Source organism: Oncorhynchus tshawytscha, linkage group LG08 (assembly GCF_018296145.1).
Source record: "Oncorhynchus tshawytscha isolate Ot180627B linkage group LG08, Otsh_v2.0, whole genome shotgun sequence".
Classification (NCBI taxonomy): domain Eukaryota; kingdom Metazoa; phylum Chordata; class Actinopteri; order Salmoniformes; family Salmonidae; genus Oncorhynchus; species Oncorhynchus tshawytscha.
Window position 1 is genome coordinate 22859996 of NC_056436.1, and position 12957 is coordinate 22872952.

The window sequence follows — 12957 nt, forward strand, 5'->3', positions numbered from 1 at the left end:
CACCGAGCCTGAAAACATATCAAAATAACGATGATGCTATCTGCGTAACAGTGTATATTATCATGGATGGAGGTAAATATTCAAAGGGATAGATGGCCCGTTTCGGTTTTGTGCGTAAAAAAAAGCTTGGGCTCAGTGAAGAAGGGCTAACCTCGGTGCAATCGATGGCCGGAGGGTTGCTCCTCCTCTAAACTTCAAACTGCACATGATTGATGATATTGTGGAGCTTTGATAATTGACTACTCTGAGGCAAGGCACGGATTTTATCGAGAGAGGGGATTGGACGAAAAAAACATACAACATTACTTTCTCTACAAGAGCAAAGCTTTTTTCTATTTGGAAAAGTTCATTATGGGTTGGGTTGGGGGGGGGCGTCATATCGTTTAATTTGCTAATAAGCCTAGGTTCACAATTAGCAGTACGATTGGAAGGTATCCCCGATATTTGTTATATTAGGCACACCGACTATACCCACAACACAACATAACAAGTAAGCGTCATGCTCATAATTTAAACTCAAAACGCATCCGATATATTTACAGTGACGTTAGGCCTATATATGATTTGATTAGAGATAAGGTTTGATGGCTTGATGGGTTCTTAGTTTAAAATATTTTGGAAAGAAAACTAAGCATGAGTGATGATAACCTGTTTTATGTACAACCGGTGCGAGGTGCCACGCGTATTTCTTCCAGCCTATTTGCAATAGTGAAAACTAGAACAAGTTAACATTTGTCGTCCGCCTTAACTCGGGCTTTTCGTACTCTTATTACACAGCTTTATAGGTCCGCGTTGGCATGTATAGTAAAACGCTATTTCGGGTCTGAATACATTGCAGATTAACACAAATATTACGCTTTTTGTACTTTTATTTTTGCCTTTCTCTTATCGGCGAATGGAATTGGCTGGGAGTGTAGAAGCTGTGTTGTTTGGCTCCCCCCGAGTTGAAGCCGTCCTTGTGCATACTCTGCATGTCACAGGATTTGGTCTCTCCTCTCTTTCTGTAGCTGTTGTAGGACTGGCTATGTCCACCACTACTTCCGGGTTCCGTCATTTCAGTCTCCCGCCGATCAGCGCAGCAAACTGACTCTGTTCTATAAGCAAGCTAGCAGCCAACCTGCCAACACTCGCTGACACTCACTCATCTCGGACCGCGAGATACACTAAATACCTACGGGGGAAAGGAAAGATCTGAATTGCAATCTCTTAATTTATTTTTCTTTTTACAGTAATAATAAAACAAATAGCGATCCGGAGGCACAAAGTGGACGCGGACTTGCTGGATGAAAACGGGCTAAAAAGATTCTCCCTCTCTTGAACATCATCACCAAACATCATTCATTCATTACCTTGACAACCCCTGGCTTTGATTGACAGTTGGAGTGGCAAAAAGCCATGAGACACGACAGTTTAGTTACATGCAGGTTGTTGATGGGCCGATTGTAACCTTCAGGTGCTGCTTTAATTATTTTTTTTTTGGGGGGGGGAGAGGAAAACAAGAAAAATTGCACAACTCCTGATGCTTCTGCTTGTACTCTACCACATTGGAGAATAGGAGAATTTGCAAAGAAAAGTTGGTTGAAAAAGGAATCGTACCAGTAAATCACTTTCTAACCGGACTGGGATATTAAATATACGACACATCCAGGAGTTTATTGGAGAGCAGCCTGATGGCGCAAAGGGTAGGTTTTAAATCTCCAACACTAACCTATACAAATCCACTAGGAGGGCCTCCATATCGATATCCTCTTGTCAGTGGCGGCTGCTTTACAAAGCATTCATATCTAAGCCGTTTTATTTGACATGTTTTGCTGTAGCCCACCTTTACTCTTCAAGCGGAGTGAAAGCCTCGGTTTAACAAACGGTCTCCGCGGCATTTGTGGAGCAGTTTTTTAAAGGGACTCCTAAGTAATTTTGTGTTTTGCCAAAGTAACCCATCTTCGGGGATTCAGAACTAGAATGTTTTTGGTAATTACAAACCTTATCAATGTATTCACACTATAGTTTAGCCATGGCGAATGCCTTTTCTGTCAAAGCAACAGGAATGGCACAAGGATTAGGCTACTTTTTCCAATGTTGGTGTAGTTTCACTATATCGCTTTGACGATAGCCAACTATGACTTAAATGTTGCCTTGTAACTATATGTACGTTTTGGGTACATTTACTCGTGGGTTTCTATCCTCTGACTTTGTTGTTGTTTTATTCCAGTACGATGAGCTGGCCCATTATGGTGGGATGGACGGAGTCGGGCTCCCAGCGTCTATGTACGGAGACCCGCATGCTCCACGGCCGCTACCCCAAGTCCATCACTTGAACCATGGACCACCGATCCATGCCAGCCAGCACTACGGTGCTCATGCACCCCATCCCAGCGTTATGCCTAACAGCATGGGCTCCGCTGTCAACGATGTTTTAAAGAGGGATAAAGATCAAATTTATGGGTAGGTGAACTATAATTACATACCTTATTATTAATCTATTTTAGGCTTTCATGGTGATTTGACTTATGGACGTTTTACTTGTTGCAGAAGTTAGTTAACTCAGAGTATATGCATTAGCAAGTTTAGTTTAAACAATTTCAAGGATCATTTTGTGTTTGGGAAAAGTATTGTCAAAACCTAGAGGTCTAAGAGTATCAGTCATCTGATATTATCATACCTTATATTTTAAAACGATTGTGGATAACCATTATAGTACAATTAACACTAAACCTTTATTAAATAGAAGGATGCATGTTATTGGCACATTGTAACACGGATTTGAACACACTGCAACATTATGGTTATGGATACTTGTAAACCGTTGAAAGGTCCGAGTTTATTTTTGGTATAATCCCCAAAACATTATAAAAGCCATTACTAATGAATGCTTTAGTGTCTGTGCGTAAAGTACATTGGAAAGATATAAGACAAACACATATGGTGTAACTTGTAAACAATGTATTTTGCCATCGATGTGCACATAGCTTATTCATAAGTTGTTTACAAAGTAGGCTACTTTATGAATGAATTTGGAGAAGTAAAATACATTTCAAAAAGTTATCTCAGTCAAAACCTTAGAAAGGATATTCTATATTCCTGACACATTCTTCACTGTTTGCCCTCCTAGCATCTTTAGTTTTACGCTAAACTTTAGCTTGCTGTGTAGCCGTGTGATTAGCTTGTGTTAAGCCTGTGTGGAGGCGCTGGATGCCGGGTTGTGCTCAGGCTCTGTTTCCCCTCTTACAGTCACCCATTATTCCCGCTGCTCGCGCTGGTTTTTGAGAAGTGCGAGCTGGCGACGTGCACTCCGAGGGAGCCTGGGGTAGCAGGCGGCGATGTCTGCTCCTCTGACTCCTTCAACGAGGACATCGCAGTCTTTGCCAAACAGGTCATTTTTATATATATATTTACTAAAAACCCAATACGATTTTCCAAGTGCTTATGGCACACGTATCTACTTGTTAACTTTTGACACATTTCACTTTTGGGAATTTAAAAGTTAAAGTTGAACGTTTGAAAATAAAAGTGTGTTATATATATAGGCTGTACATAGTTGAAGTTAACACGTGAATTCACTGGTGATATTGAGTTATTCATGTTTACACCGTATGCAATGCAAATATAATATCACTGTGAATTATGTTTTATTTATTATACAATAGCCTATTATTGCACGAAATCAAATATATATTTGTAGAATTGATTCATGACAAAATGCCCTCGACGCATGTAAGAAGTAATTAATCCCCCATCTTTGGTGTTATTGTAGGTCCGAGCAGAAAAACCTTTATTTTCATCAAATCCAGAGTTGGACAATTTGGTAAGCACTATGCAGGGCCACCATTTGACGTTCAATTGCCTTCCTGGTGTGACTGTTTGTTACTCTTTACTTAGCTTGTTTTGTGGACTTAAACATGCTCTTGTGTTCTCGGCATCGCAAAGTAAATATGTGAGGATTTGATGCAAAAGCACAACACAAATGTTAGATAGGTGTCTTTGAAGTGAACAAGGGGAAGCTCTGAGGGGTTTCGAGTGGCACAGAATTACTTACGGTGTCTACAGGAGGCGGAGAGGGAAGCCTATGATTTGGCGAAAAAGTGCTGTGACTGTCGCTGGGCGAATCCTGTTCCAATGAACCATGGCCACTCATTGGGAGCAATGTGGCTGTATCTGCCGCTGTCATAGTTCAGTCGCTGTCTATTGGCTCGGTTCACCAAATGTGTCTTGCCTAATTCAGTTGTTAGATAATCCTACATTTGTATTTTCCAAATCTTAAATCAATAGCCCATCCAATTTCACCCACCACGATAAGTGTGGGAAGCATAACTTTGTTTTGCTCGAGAACCCTATTGCACAAACTTCAAGAAAGTCCATGTGTTTTTGTTATATGAAGTTAAAATAACATGATGTGTAGCATTTAGCTTACCATTATACTTTCATAATTTTATCACACCAAAAATGTAGATTTTTATTCTTGTTTATTCCTGTTTTCAGATGATACAAGCCATACAAGTATTACGATTTCACCTTTTAGAATTAGAAAAGGTAAAGATTTTTACAATTAATATTTTTATTGTGTGATTATAGTATTTGAGAGGTGGTCAGCGTTAGATTCTGCATGCATGTGGCCCGGTTTAACTCGTATAGTAGGCTAGCCTAGTTTGTTGCACAAATTTAAAATGTTGACAGTATTGGAATTCAGATGGAAATTAGTTAATATTGCATGAGATGTAACACGTTAACCTGATACAAATATTTATATTTTAAAATGTAAATAATATCATGTTTAATTGTCACACAGAGACTCATAATATAGGTCAGAGTGATTGGATTGAATTCACACTATTCGGCCTATAAATACACTGACCATATTGATAATGCTTTGTCGTTGTTGTTATGCTAATATCACACATTTGAAGTCTGGAGATTTGACCTCAACTGGTTATTATCTGTCGAGTTCACACATGGTGTTTATTTTTTGCTGTTCAACTTGTTGCTCTAGTAGTCTCAAGAGAATAATAGGCGCTGCAACAATTTCACTATTGTTTCCTTGCATTGGCCGATAATGCCCTTAATAGTAGTTAGGGCCTATTACTGGACTGCCTGCGTTTCCCCATCCTGAAAAAACGTATTTCTTCTTGGTCTAGGTGCACGAGCTCTGCGACAATTTTTGCCATCGGTACATCAGTTGTTTGAAAGGAAAAATGCCAATAGATCTAGTTATTGACGAGCGGGATGGCAGCTCGAAGTCAGACCATGAAGAGCTCTCAGGATCTTCGACCAACCTAGCCGATCACGTAAGTAATACAACATGTTCTATCTTTATAATAGTTTATCAGAAAGTTATGTAGGCCTGTTACACCGTCGGCGTTGTATGTGAATGAGCGTTGTTTGTTGGTGGTGATATTGAAGTAGACATTTTTGTTGATAGAAGATGTTTCAAATGTGTTTTACCTACGGTATAATTCGTTGGTTATTTTACATGGTGTGAACTGTCATTATAGTCTCCGTTTAGTCTGTGTTGGCGCCCATGTTGACCTCAGCAGTAGCCCTGCAGCAAATGCATTTGGGAAATCGATATTTTTAGGTCAAAAGTCATTTGTTATACAATGCAGTGAGTTATTGTTTTAGTCTTTTGATTAGGGGCATTCTTGTGTGTATAGTAACTGGTTGTTTGTGTGTGTGTGTGTGTGCGTGTGTGTGTGTGTGTGAGCGCGCGCCAGCGTCTCTCTGTTTGTGAGAGAGCGCGCGCTCGTGTGAGTGTGTGTTTGTGTGACAGAGCGAGAGTGTGTTTGTGCTATGGGGTTTGCCTAGTCTTTGTATATGGCCGCCGTGCACATCGTGGATTGTTGGACATTGAATGTGAAAGCGATTATATCTTGCTCATAACTACAATTGTATAGCACGTTTTTGGAGTGGCCTAATGTTAAAAAGACAAGGGCATAATTTCCGAAGACAATATTAGAGACGATAATGATTTGTAGCGTGCGTAACAAAGCTGTCTGATTTGGATGCAGAAAGGGAGAAAGTCATATTCAGTGGGATACCTTATGGGCTACCATCAATGTCAAATTCATAATTTGGTATTATAGGCCTACCTCACGTCTTGGTAGTGTAGCAATGACGTTATTTGCAGTTGATGTTAATGTGTTTAATTGTTTCTTATTGATCGCCCTGTGGTTTTGCAGTGTGCCCCCCCCCCCAATTCAATTATATGCACATGAAGTGTACAGTGCCTTTACATTTGAAGATCGATCTGGTGCCTTAAACATGGCTTTTTTCATGTAACAAACGGAATGCTGCATTGCATCGGTGTACTGTAAAGGCCTATAATGCACAGTTGATAATTCATTATTGATTTAATATCTGGGATCTGGTCTAATATCCGTATTAAATAGGTTGTAGGGATGACGTGTTGGTGAATTCGGGGTGTGTATATTGCGACAGAGTGACTGACTGGTTAATATCTGAGCAGCACGAGCTCAAGCCTATTAGGAATGAAAGCAGATTTAAGTGTTATGCAAAGTCACTGAGCTGCATCTGTCTAGCTATAATAGAGGCTTATTCCCTTTGAATAGCCGCGGCGTTGTTCAGAGTTGGATAGTCAGAGTGCAATGCCTAAGGTAAATTAAAACACAATTAACAGCCATAGCAAAATGGGGCCGAGCAGCGGTTTAAAGCTCAATATTGTGGAGTTCATTTACAGAATATGTGTAGAAATGAGGCATGCTTTTGTTTATCCTGAATAGATTAGATAGCCTGTTTAGTTTCGTGGCAGATGGTTGATATACTCGAGCCAGTTTCCAATGTTCCCTCACAATGTTTGGACCTAAGCAATTGTCATCGACTCCATTTGTGAGAAATATTATTTTGATAATTAGCTAATTAAATATGCCAATAAAGAAAATCAGGAGCAGCAATAAACAAACGCGAAGGTGTTTGACACGTCATCTGTTTTAGGCTCGTTTATATACTGACTGTTCATTGGGTGTTTTAGGTTGGAGAGATGTCTTTTTTTTTATTGTGGCAGCAATGAACATTTTACTACAACTAATTGTTGTGTACAGTTTTACCAAAGCAGGAGGTTGCTTGTGCGTTTCTGCACCTTGTTTACTAAGAGACTATAGCGCTGCAACTGTAGTGTGAACTGTAGGCTAATAATGGATGTGCTATCAGATTATCTTTGTGCAAATGTAAAAAAAGTATGTGCGTTGTAGCTTAGGCTTTACGTTGTTATACTATGTTGTACAGTGTGTTGACGATCAGACTTTACCCACCTATTTTGTCACAACTACATCACTATTAATAATATATTTATTGTTACACTCATTTTGTATTATACAGTACTTCTTGACAGTAATGTGAAATGCAGTGCAAAATATAATTGCTGATATAACAGTGAAAACAGTATGGCTTAAACTGTAGGCCTTGTGTCATGAATAACAGAGGATATTTAGGTCTATAACAGTAGTGTGTACATTCTAGTGGCCTGCGCTTAACCAGGCCCTACAACTCTGTAGTTAATGGCTATGTCCCCCACATTATGCACACTAATTTCCATATCATATTTTAGTAGTTTGAGTTGTATATGCCCCAAATATGATGAGGACTAATATGAGTGAACACAACATTGAAATCTGCATATAGGAACACACGTGTGTGCACTGTAGGGATGGCAAGCAGTTGCAGCTACACTTGTTGTTTTTTATTTATTTTATTATTTATTCTTGCCTCTGTTTTATGATGCATTTCTATCCTCTCTTCTAGTTGGAGAGGGGAAGGCAATTTGATAGTTAGATATGCACATTTATTTAGTTTCAATCTCTGGCGTCCATTTGTCTTTGCTTTGATATGCATTTTTTATATATAGCCCATGGCTTCCTCTCATTTGGTGAAAGTTAGGCTTGCCGGAGATGATGAGGTTCTTCACTGCGAAGGAGACATCGCTTTGAGCTTGTTTTCCCCCCTTTCCTCTCTCCCTGGTTTCTCTCCATCCATACCTGACATTAGAACCCAATAAGAATTATTAGTTGTGTTATTTACACTTCAACACTGTGTTGTCTTTGATTGGATTATACCTTTGTCAGAGGGGATGAAGCCTTAATGCTACTGTTGATTTCTTACTTTGGCTTTCTATGACTGTCCCAACCCCCCCCATTTTGACCCCGCGCACCGCTACCACCAAGCACCCCTGTCACAGGAAAATTGATGATGTTTTGTTACACATGGATAGTGGAAACAAGGGTCTGTCTGGATCTTAGCAAACGATCAGTGCCGTGGTGCCGTTCGTCAATTGCTGTGCTCGCTTGTCTTTTAATTAAAGAAATTACATTTCAGTCTTCTCTGTGTTACATCCAATTAAGGTGGCAAATAGAATGAATGGTTGCTGAATATGATCTGTCCTAATGAATTTGTTCTTTGTGCCTCCTCCTGTCTTTTGCATGGCTTTTTTTCAATCAGTAGTCCTACATATTAGCCAAGATGTTCATTTTCCTCCAATACATGCACATTGCTATTGAGGCTGTTTTTTTTAACGACTTGTGCATAGTTTGTTTGTTATGAAGAAATATTGTGGGAGTTGACTTTCTGCCACTCGGTTTTTCTCTCAACGCTTGAGGGCTGCTGGTTGTAGTTCCCACAAAGGTTATGTGTAGGTTATCTTAGCTCTGCACGGCCGGAGAGAAAACACTAGTGTTTACATTTCATTCTCTGGTAAAGGCTTGGGCTGTAAAAACACATTGATCGGGATGGTGACAAGGATTCATGCCAATACTATGATACACTGTACAATAAACCGTGGCTTCTGTTGTTATCATTGGACATGTAATAAATGGCCTGTTTCTTTAAGTGCCTATGCTTAGTACTACACGCGCTTTGCTCCATAATTGTACACTCTGACTCCCTGCATAGCCTACGTCTAGGGAATTTGTCAGTTTTGGAAGGTGTTCTAATATAAGTAGCTCTCGCCAACTGGACTGACTTTGTTTGGATCCCCCCCATCAAAACAATGTGTCGTTTAGTGGCCTGACTGCACTGTTCGAGACAATTGTTTTGTGTCTGGGCCTACGTTTCCTATTTGATTAGTGTTCAGATGCAGGGGCCTGTTGGCTGGCATGTCTAATCACTATGGGTAGTAGGGAGAGAGAGGCTCGAGGCTCACTTGTTGCAGTCCCCCACCCCTCTGCTACACACACATCCCTCCCTCCTAGCCCCATAACATAGACACCAATGCAACCTACAACTGAGCTAAAACACATTCCCGGAGTTGTAGTTTTATGATCATATTCTTAAGATATGTGTAAGCTTATTTTACACCAGGATTTGTTATATTTTTATGAGCATTTACCTTATTTATCTTACAAAATATGTCATTCATATTGTCATTCATATTCCATTCACACAGTTCTATGTCACATTGATAGGTTTAGACTAATACATGATTCTTGAATTTGCCCTAAACCCATCATGAGGTTGCTACAACCTAGCCTATGAAAGAAAGTAGGTACACAGGTCGAGAGACAAGGTGACAGACACTGACACATTCAATACTGCCTTGCACACTCTTTCCTGCACCTAGCTGATCTAGGGTGTAATCATTAGTCCCAACAGTTGCAAAACCGTGTTGCAACTAAAACGAGAATTTCTATTGGACAAATTCAGGTAGGTCCATCCTATTTTGTTCCATTTGCTACTGTTTAAGAAACTTTTTGCCACAGAATCGGTAGAATGAATACACCCCTTATCACCCGCACACACTGCACTTTCATAGCAGCCATACGAACTGCATCATCACATCTACGTGCTTTCCTCCTCTCACATTTTCCCTTCGCTTGTGGACTCCAGTGCACAACACAACAGCTATATTTGACCAGGCGAAAACACCTCCCTATGTAGGGTTGGGTGGTATCCAGATTTCCATGTCATCATTACCGTCCTTCTCTCATACCTGCATATATGGAATTCCAAGCTTAGTACACAAGGGGGCGCCAAAAAAAAAAAGAACAAAAGTCCATTGGGCATGTATTACCAAAATGCTAACAAAATTAGCACAAGTAATAGCTCATTTTAATGGAGGCTGGTAGCTAAATATGCTAATGAGTGAAAACGAAAATAAACAAATTGCAAAGACAGGCAATCCAGCTCATAAGGTTATACATATATAGGTAAGAGCTACAGAACGTAATATTTGGTGAGTTTGGACATTTACAAGTGATTGTGAATGAGAGACATTGTGCAAATGAACACATTTCTGACGCATGCTTCTCTGAAGGAAGAACGGTACTGGCTCTGGAGCAGCATGTGTAGGCTACAGGTTGTGTCTGTGTGGAGTCTGGAGTCGCTAGGGCAACGGGCCTGCCTGCTCTGCTCTGAGAAGATGGGGAGGAGCAGACGGGTAAGAACAGAGAGGAGAAAAAGCAGCAAGGTACTCAAGATAGTGGCAGCTGTACAAATAACTCATCCAAAGGGCTTTGACTTCTCAAACACGGCAGAAAGCTAACACAATATGACGCTACGTCACCTTATTAAGTCAGCCACTTACTTAGATTAACTAGCAAGTTAAACTTAGGGGTTGTGTTAATGAAGAATTTGCGTTTTTCACGCAGCAAAAAAATATTAAACGCATAAGAAATATCTTGCTGTGTTTTTTAAATGCAGATTTGAAATGCTTCTTATTGTAATATCTGCTTGGCATCAGACAAATTTTGTACTCCATTTGCACTTCTCTACTCAGAGATTCCTCTCTGTTTGAGTCAGGTTGTTGAGTAGGCTAAATTAGCTGCATTAGCTAGCTAGCTAAGTAGGTGAAATTGGAAAAAGAATTACAATAAAATATAGCTATCGCTGTCGCTCTCTGCTGCTTATTTCTTTTGGAAGATATGAATGAGTTAAAAACTGTTTAATTATTGCATTTTTCTCTCTTCGAATCAACTACTCACCTCATGTTATGCACTGCTGTGCTAGCTAGCTGTGGCTTATGCTTTCAGTACTAGATTCATTCTCTGATCCTTTGATTGGTTGGACAACATGTCAGTTTTTGCTGCAAGAGCTCTGATAAGTTGGAGGACGCCCTCCAGAAGTCGTCATAAATACTTTGTAAATCTATGGAAGGGGGTGAGAAGCATGAGCCTCCGACGTTTTGTATTGAAGTGAATATACCCAGAGGAGGACAAAAATTGCTGTCCTCCAGCTACACCATGGTGTTACTGTAGACCTTCATTGCAAAACAGTGTTTTTTAATCAGTTATATGGTGACGTGAATATCTTTAGTACAGTTTTAACTAAAAATAATAGCTTTTTTAAAGTTTCACTATTTTTATTTTTATGAAATTCCTGGTCCTCCCCTTCCTCCTCATGTCACCAGAATAAGACCCTCTATAGTTATTGGAAAGGAACATCAGCTCAGCACCTTGCACTTTCAACACCCTGTGATGTACATCATAACTTATTTAATGTGTAGAGGAAAAAAACTGCATCGTTTCCCGAGACCTAAGTGAGAAGAAAACACACCATATCATCGCGTGACTCCACGTTTACTTCGATATGATGGTTATTATATCAGTATGTGCACATAAAGGTGTTTCCACCGCCATTTCTCACATGAACAAATGTTACTGATACAAAAACATCCGACCATGTCGAATTAACAAAAATTGTCGGTTGGCATTTATAAAATTGTACCGAAACTTCCTGTTTCCGTCACAGCTGTCGTGATTTTTTTTTTATACGGTATGACTTTACTCATATAAAGACTGTGGATGGAAACGTGGTTAAGGTTGTAAATCACAGAGCTCTCAATGGTGTGTAATCAAGTTTTTATCTCTGCTTTCTGATGGAATGATTGCACATGTAATGTGCCATTCAGTGCAATGAAGACTTATTTTGCCCTGAAGTAAATTCCCCACTGTACACACTGCCTGCCAGCCACGCCTATCACTTAAAACACACAATGGTGAATTATTAGATGATTAATTCGTGTTTCCTTTTTTATTCTTGGAGGATAATTGTAGGTGTTGTAAAAATGCTCAGTTGTTTACTAGAAGAGCACCTTCACTTTTGAACATCTTTTTTTGGCGTGTCTGTAATTACGTGTCAAATTCAACAAAAATGTGCAAGGACTTTAACTGCATATGCGGTGTGGCAAGATGTGTCTTGAAATGTCAGCTGGCTATGATTTATGATGATTTATGTTTCTAGTGTGTCAGCAATATGGGACATGTTCAGTAGAGGAGCCTCCCAGGCCCAGCCGTTGCAGGAAGAAGTTCTACAGTATACACTACATCAGTGTAGTCCCCCGCCTCACTCTGCATTATACCTATTTTTCAGTGCCCCTTCCTCTTTTTCAGGCCCTGGGTTTTTGGGAATTTGAATTAAATTCAATGACAGTGCTAAATCAATTGTATTTTAAAGTCCAAGTGATGTACTGAAGAATAAAAAAAACAGTGAAATTGCTGTGATGGGTAGGGCAAGTGTGTGTGTACATGAGAAAAGGAGGACAACAGGAGGAGAGGAGTGAGTTGTTCTCCTGTTGCCCTGATGCACTACAAGGCTCTCCCCACATATTGTATCCTGCATTTATATTAATTACAACATGCATTATCAGCTGTGAGTCGCTAACCTCAGCAAATAGAGAAGGCAGCCATGGGAGACCAAGCTTGCCTTGTATCTTATTTTCCATCTAGTCTATCTATTATCTGTATGCCTGTCTGCCTGTCTGCCTGTCAGACAGTCTGTCTGTCTGTCTGTCTGTCTGTCTGTCTGTCTGTCTGTCTGTCTGTCTGTCTGTCTGTCTGTCTGTCTGTCTGTCTGTCTGTCTGTCTGTCTGTCTGTCTGTCTGCCTGTCTGCCAGTCTGTCTGCCTGTCAGCCGGTCTGTCTGTCTCTCTGTCTGTCTCCCTGCCTCTCTGTCTGTCTGTCTGTCTGCCTGTCTGTCTGTCTGTCTGTCTGTCTGTCTGTCTGTCTGTCTGCCTGTCTGTCTC

At 40.2% G+C, this 12957-nt stretch overlaps 1 protein-coding gene across 4 annotated transcripts in view; it reads left to right on the forward strand.

Moving 5' to 3' along the window:
* Positions 1–385: 385 nt before the first annotated feature.
* LOC112232721 (homeobox protein Meis2) overlaps positions 386–12957 on the forward strand; it is a 121967-nt gene continuing 109395 nt past the window's right edge. Inside the window, exons 1-6 of one of the 4 annotated variants that reach the window (XM_042325345.1) lie at positions 386–1682; positions 2210–2442; positions 3229–3370; positions 3752–3802; positions 4477–4527; positions 5130–5279. In XM_042325345.1, coding sequence (XP_042181279.1) covers positions 1671–1682; positions 2210–2442; positions 3229–3370; positions 3752–3802; positions 4477–4527; positions 5130–5279 — 639 coding nt within the window. In that variant the 5' untranslated portion in view covers positions 386–1670. Of the gene's footprint in view, positions 1683–1785; positions 1969–2209; positions 2443–3228; positions 3371–3751; positions 3803–4476; positions 4528–5129; positions 5280–12957 lie in introns of those variants that run through there. The other 3 variants (XM_042325343.1, XM_042325346.1, XM_042325344.1) reach the window with 3 other exon arrangements.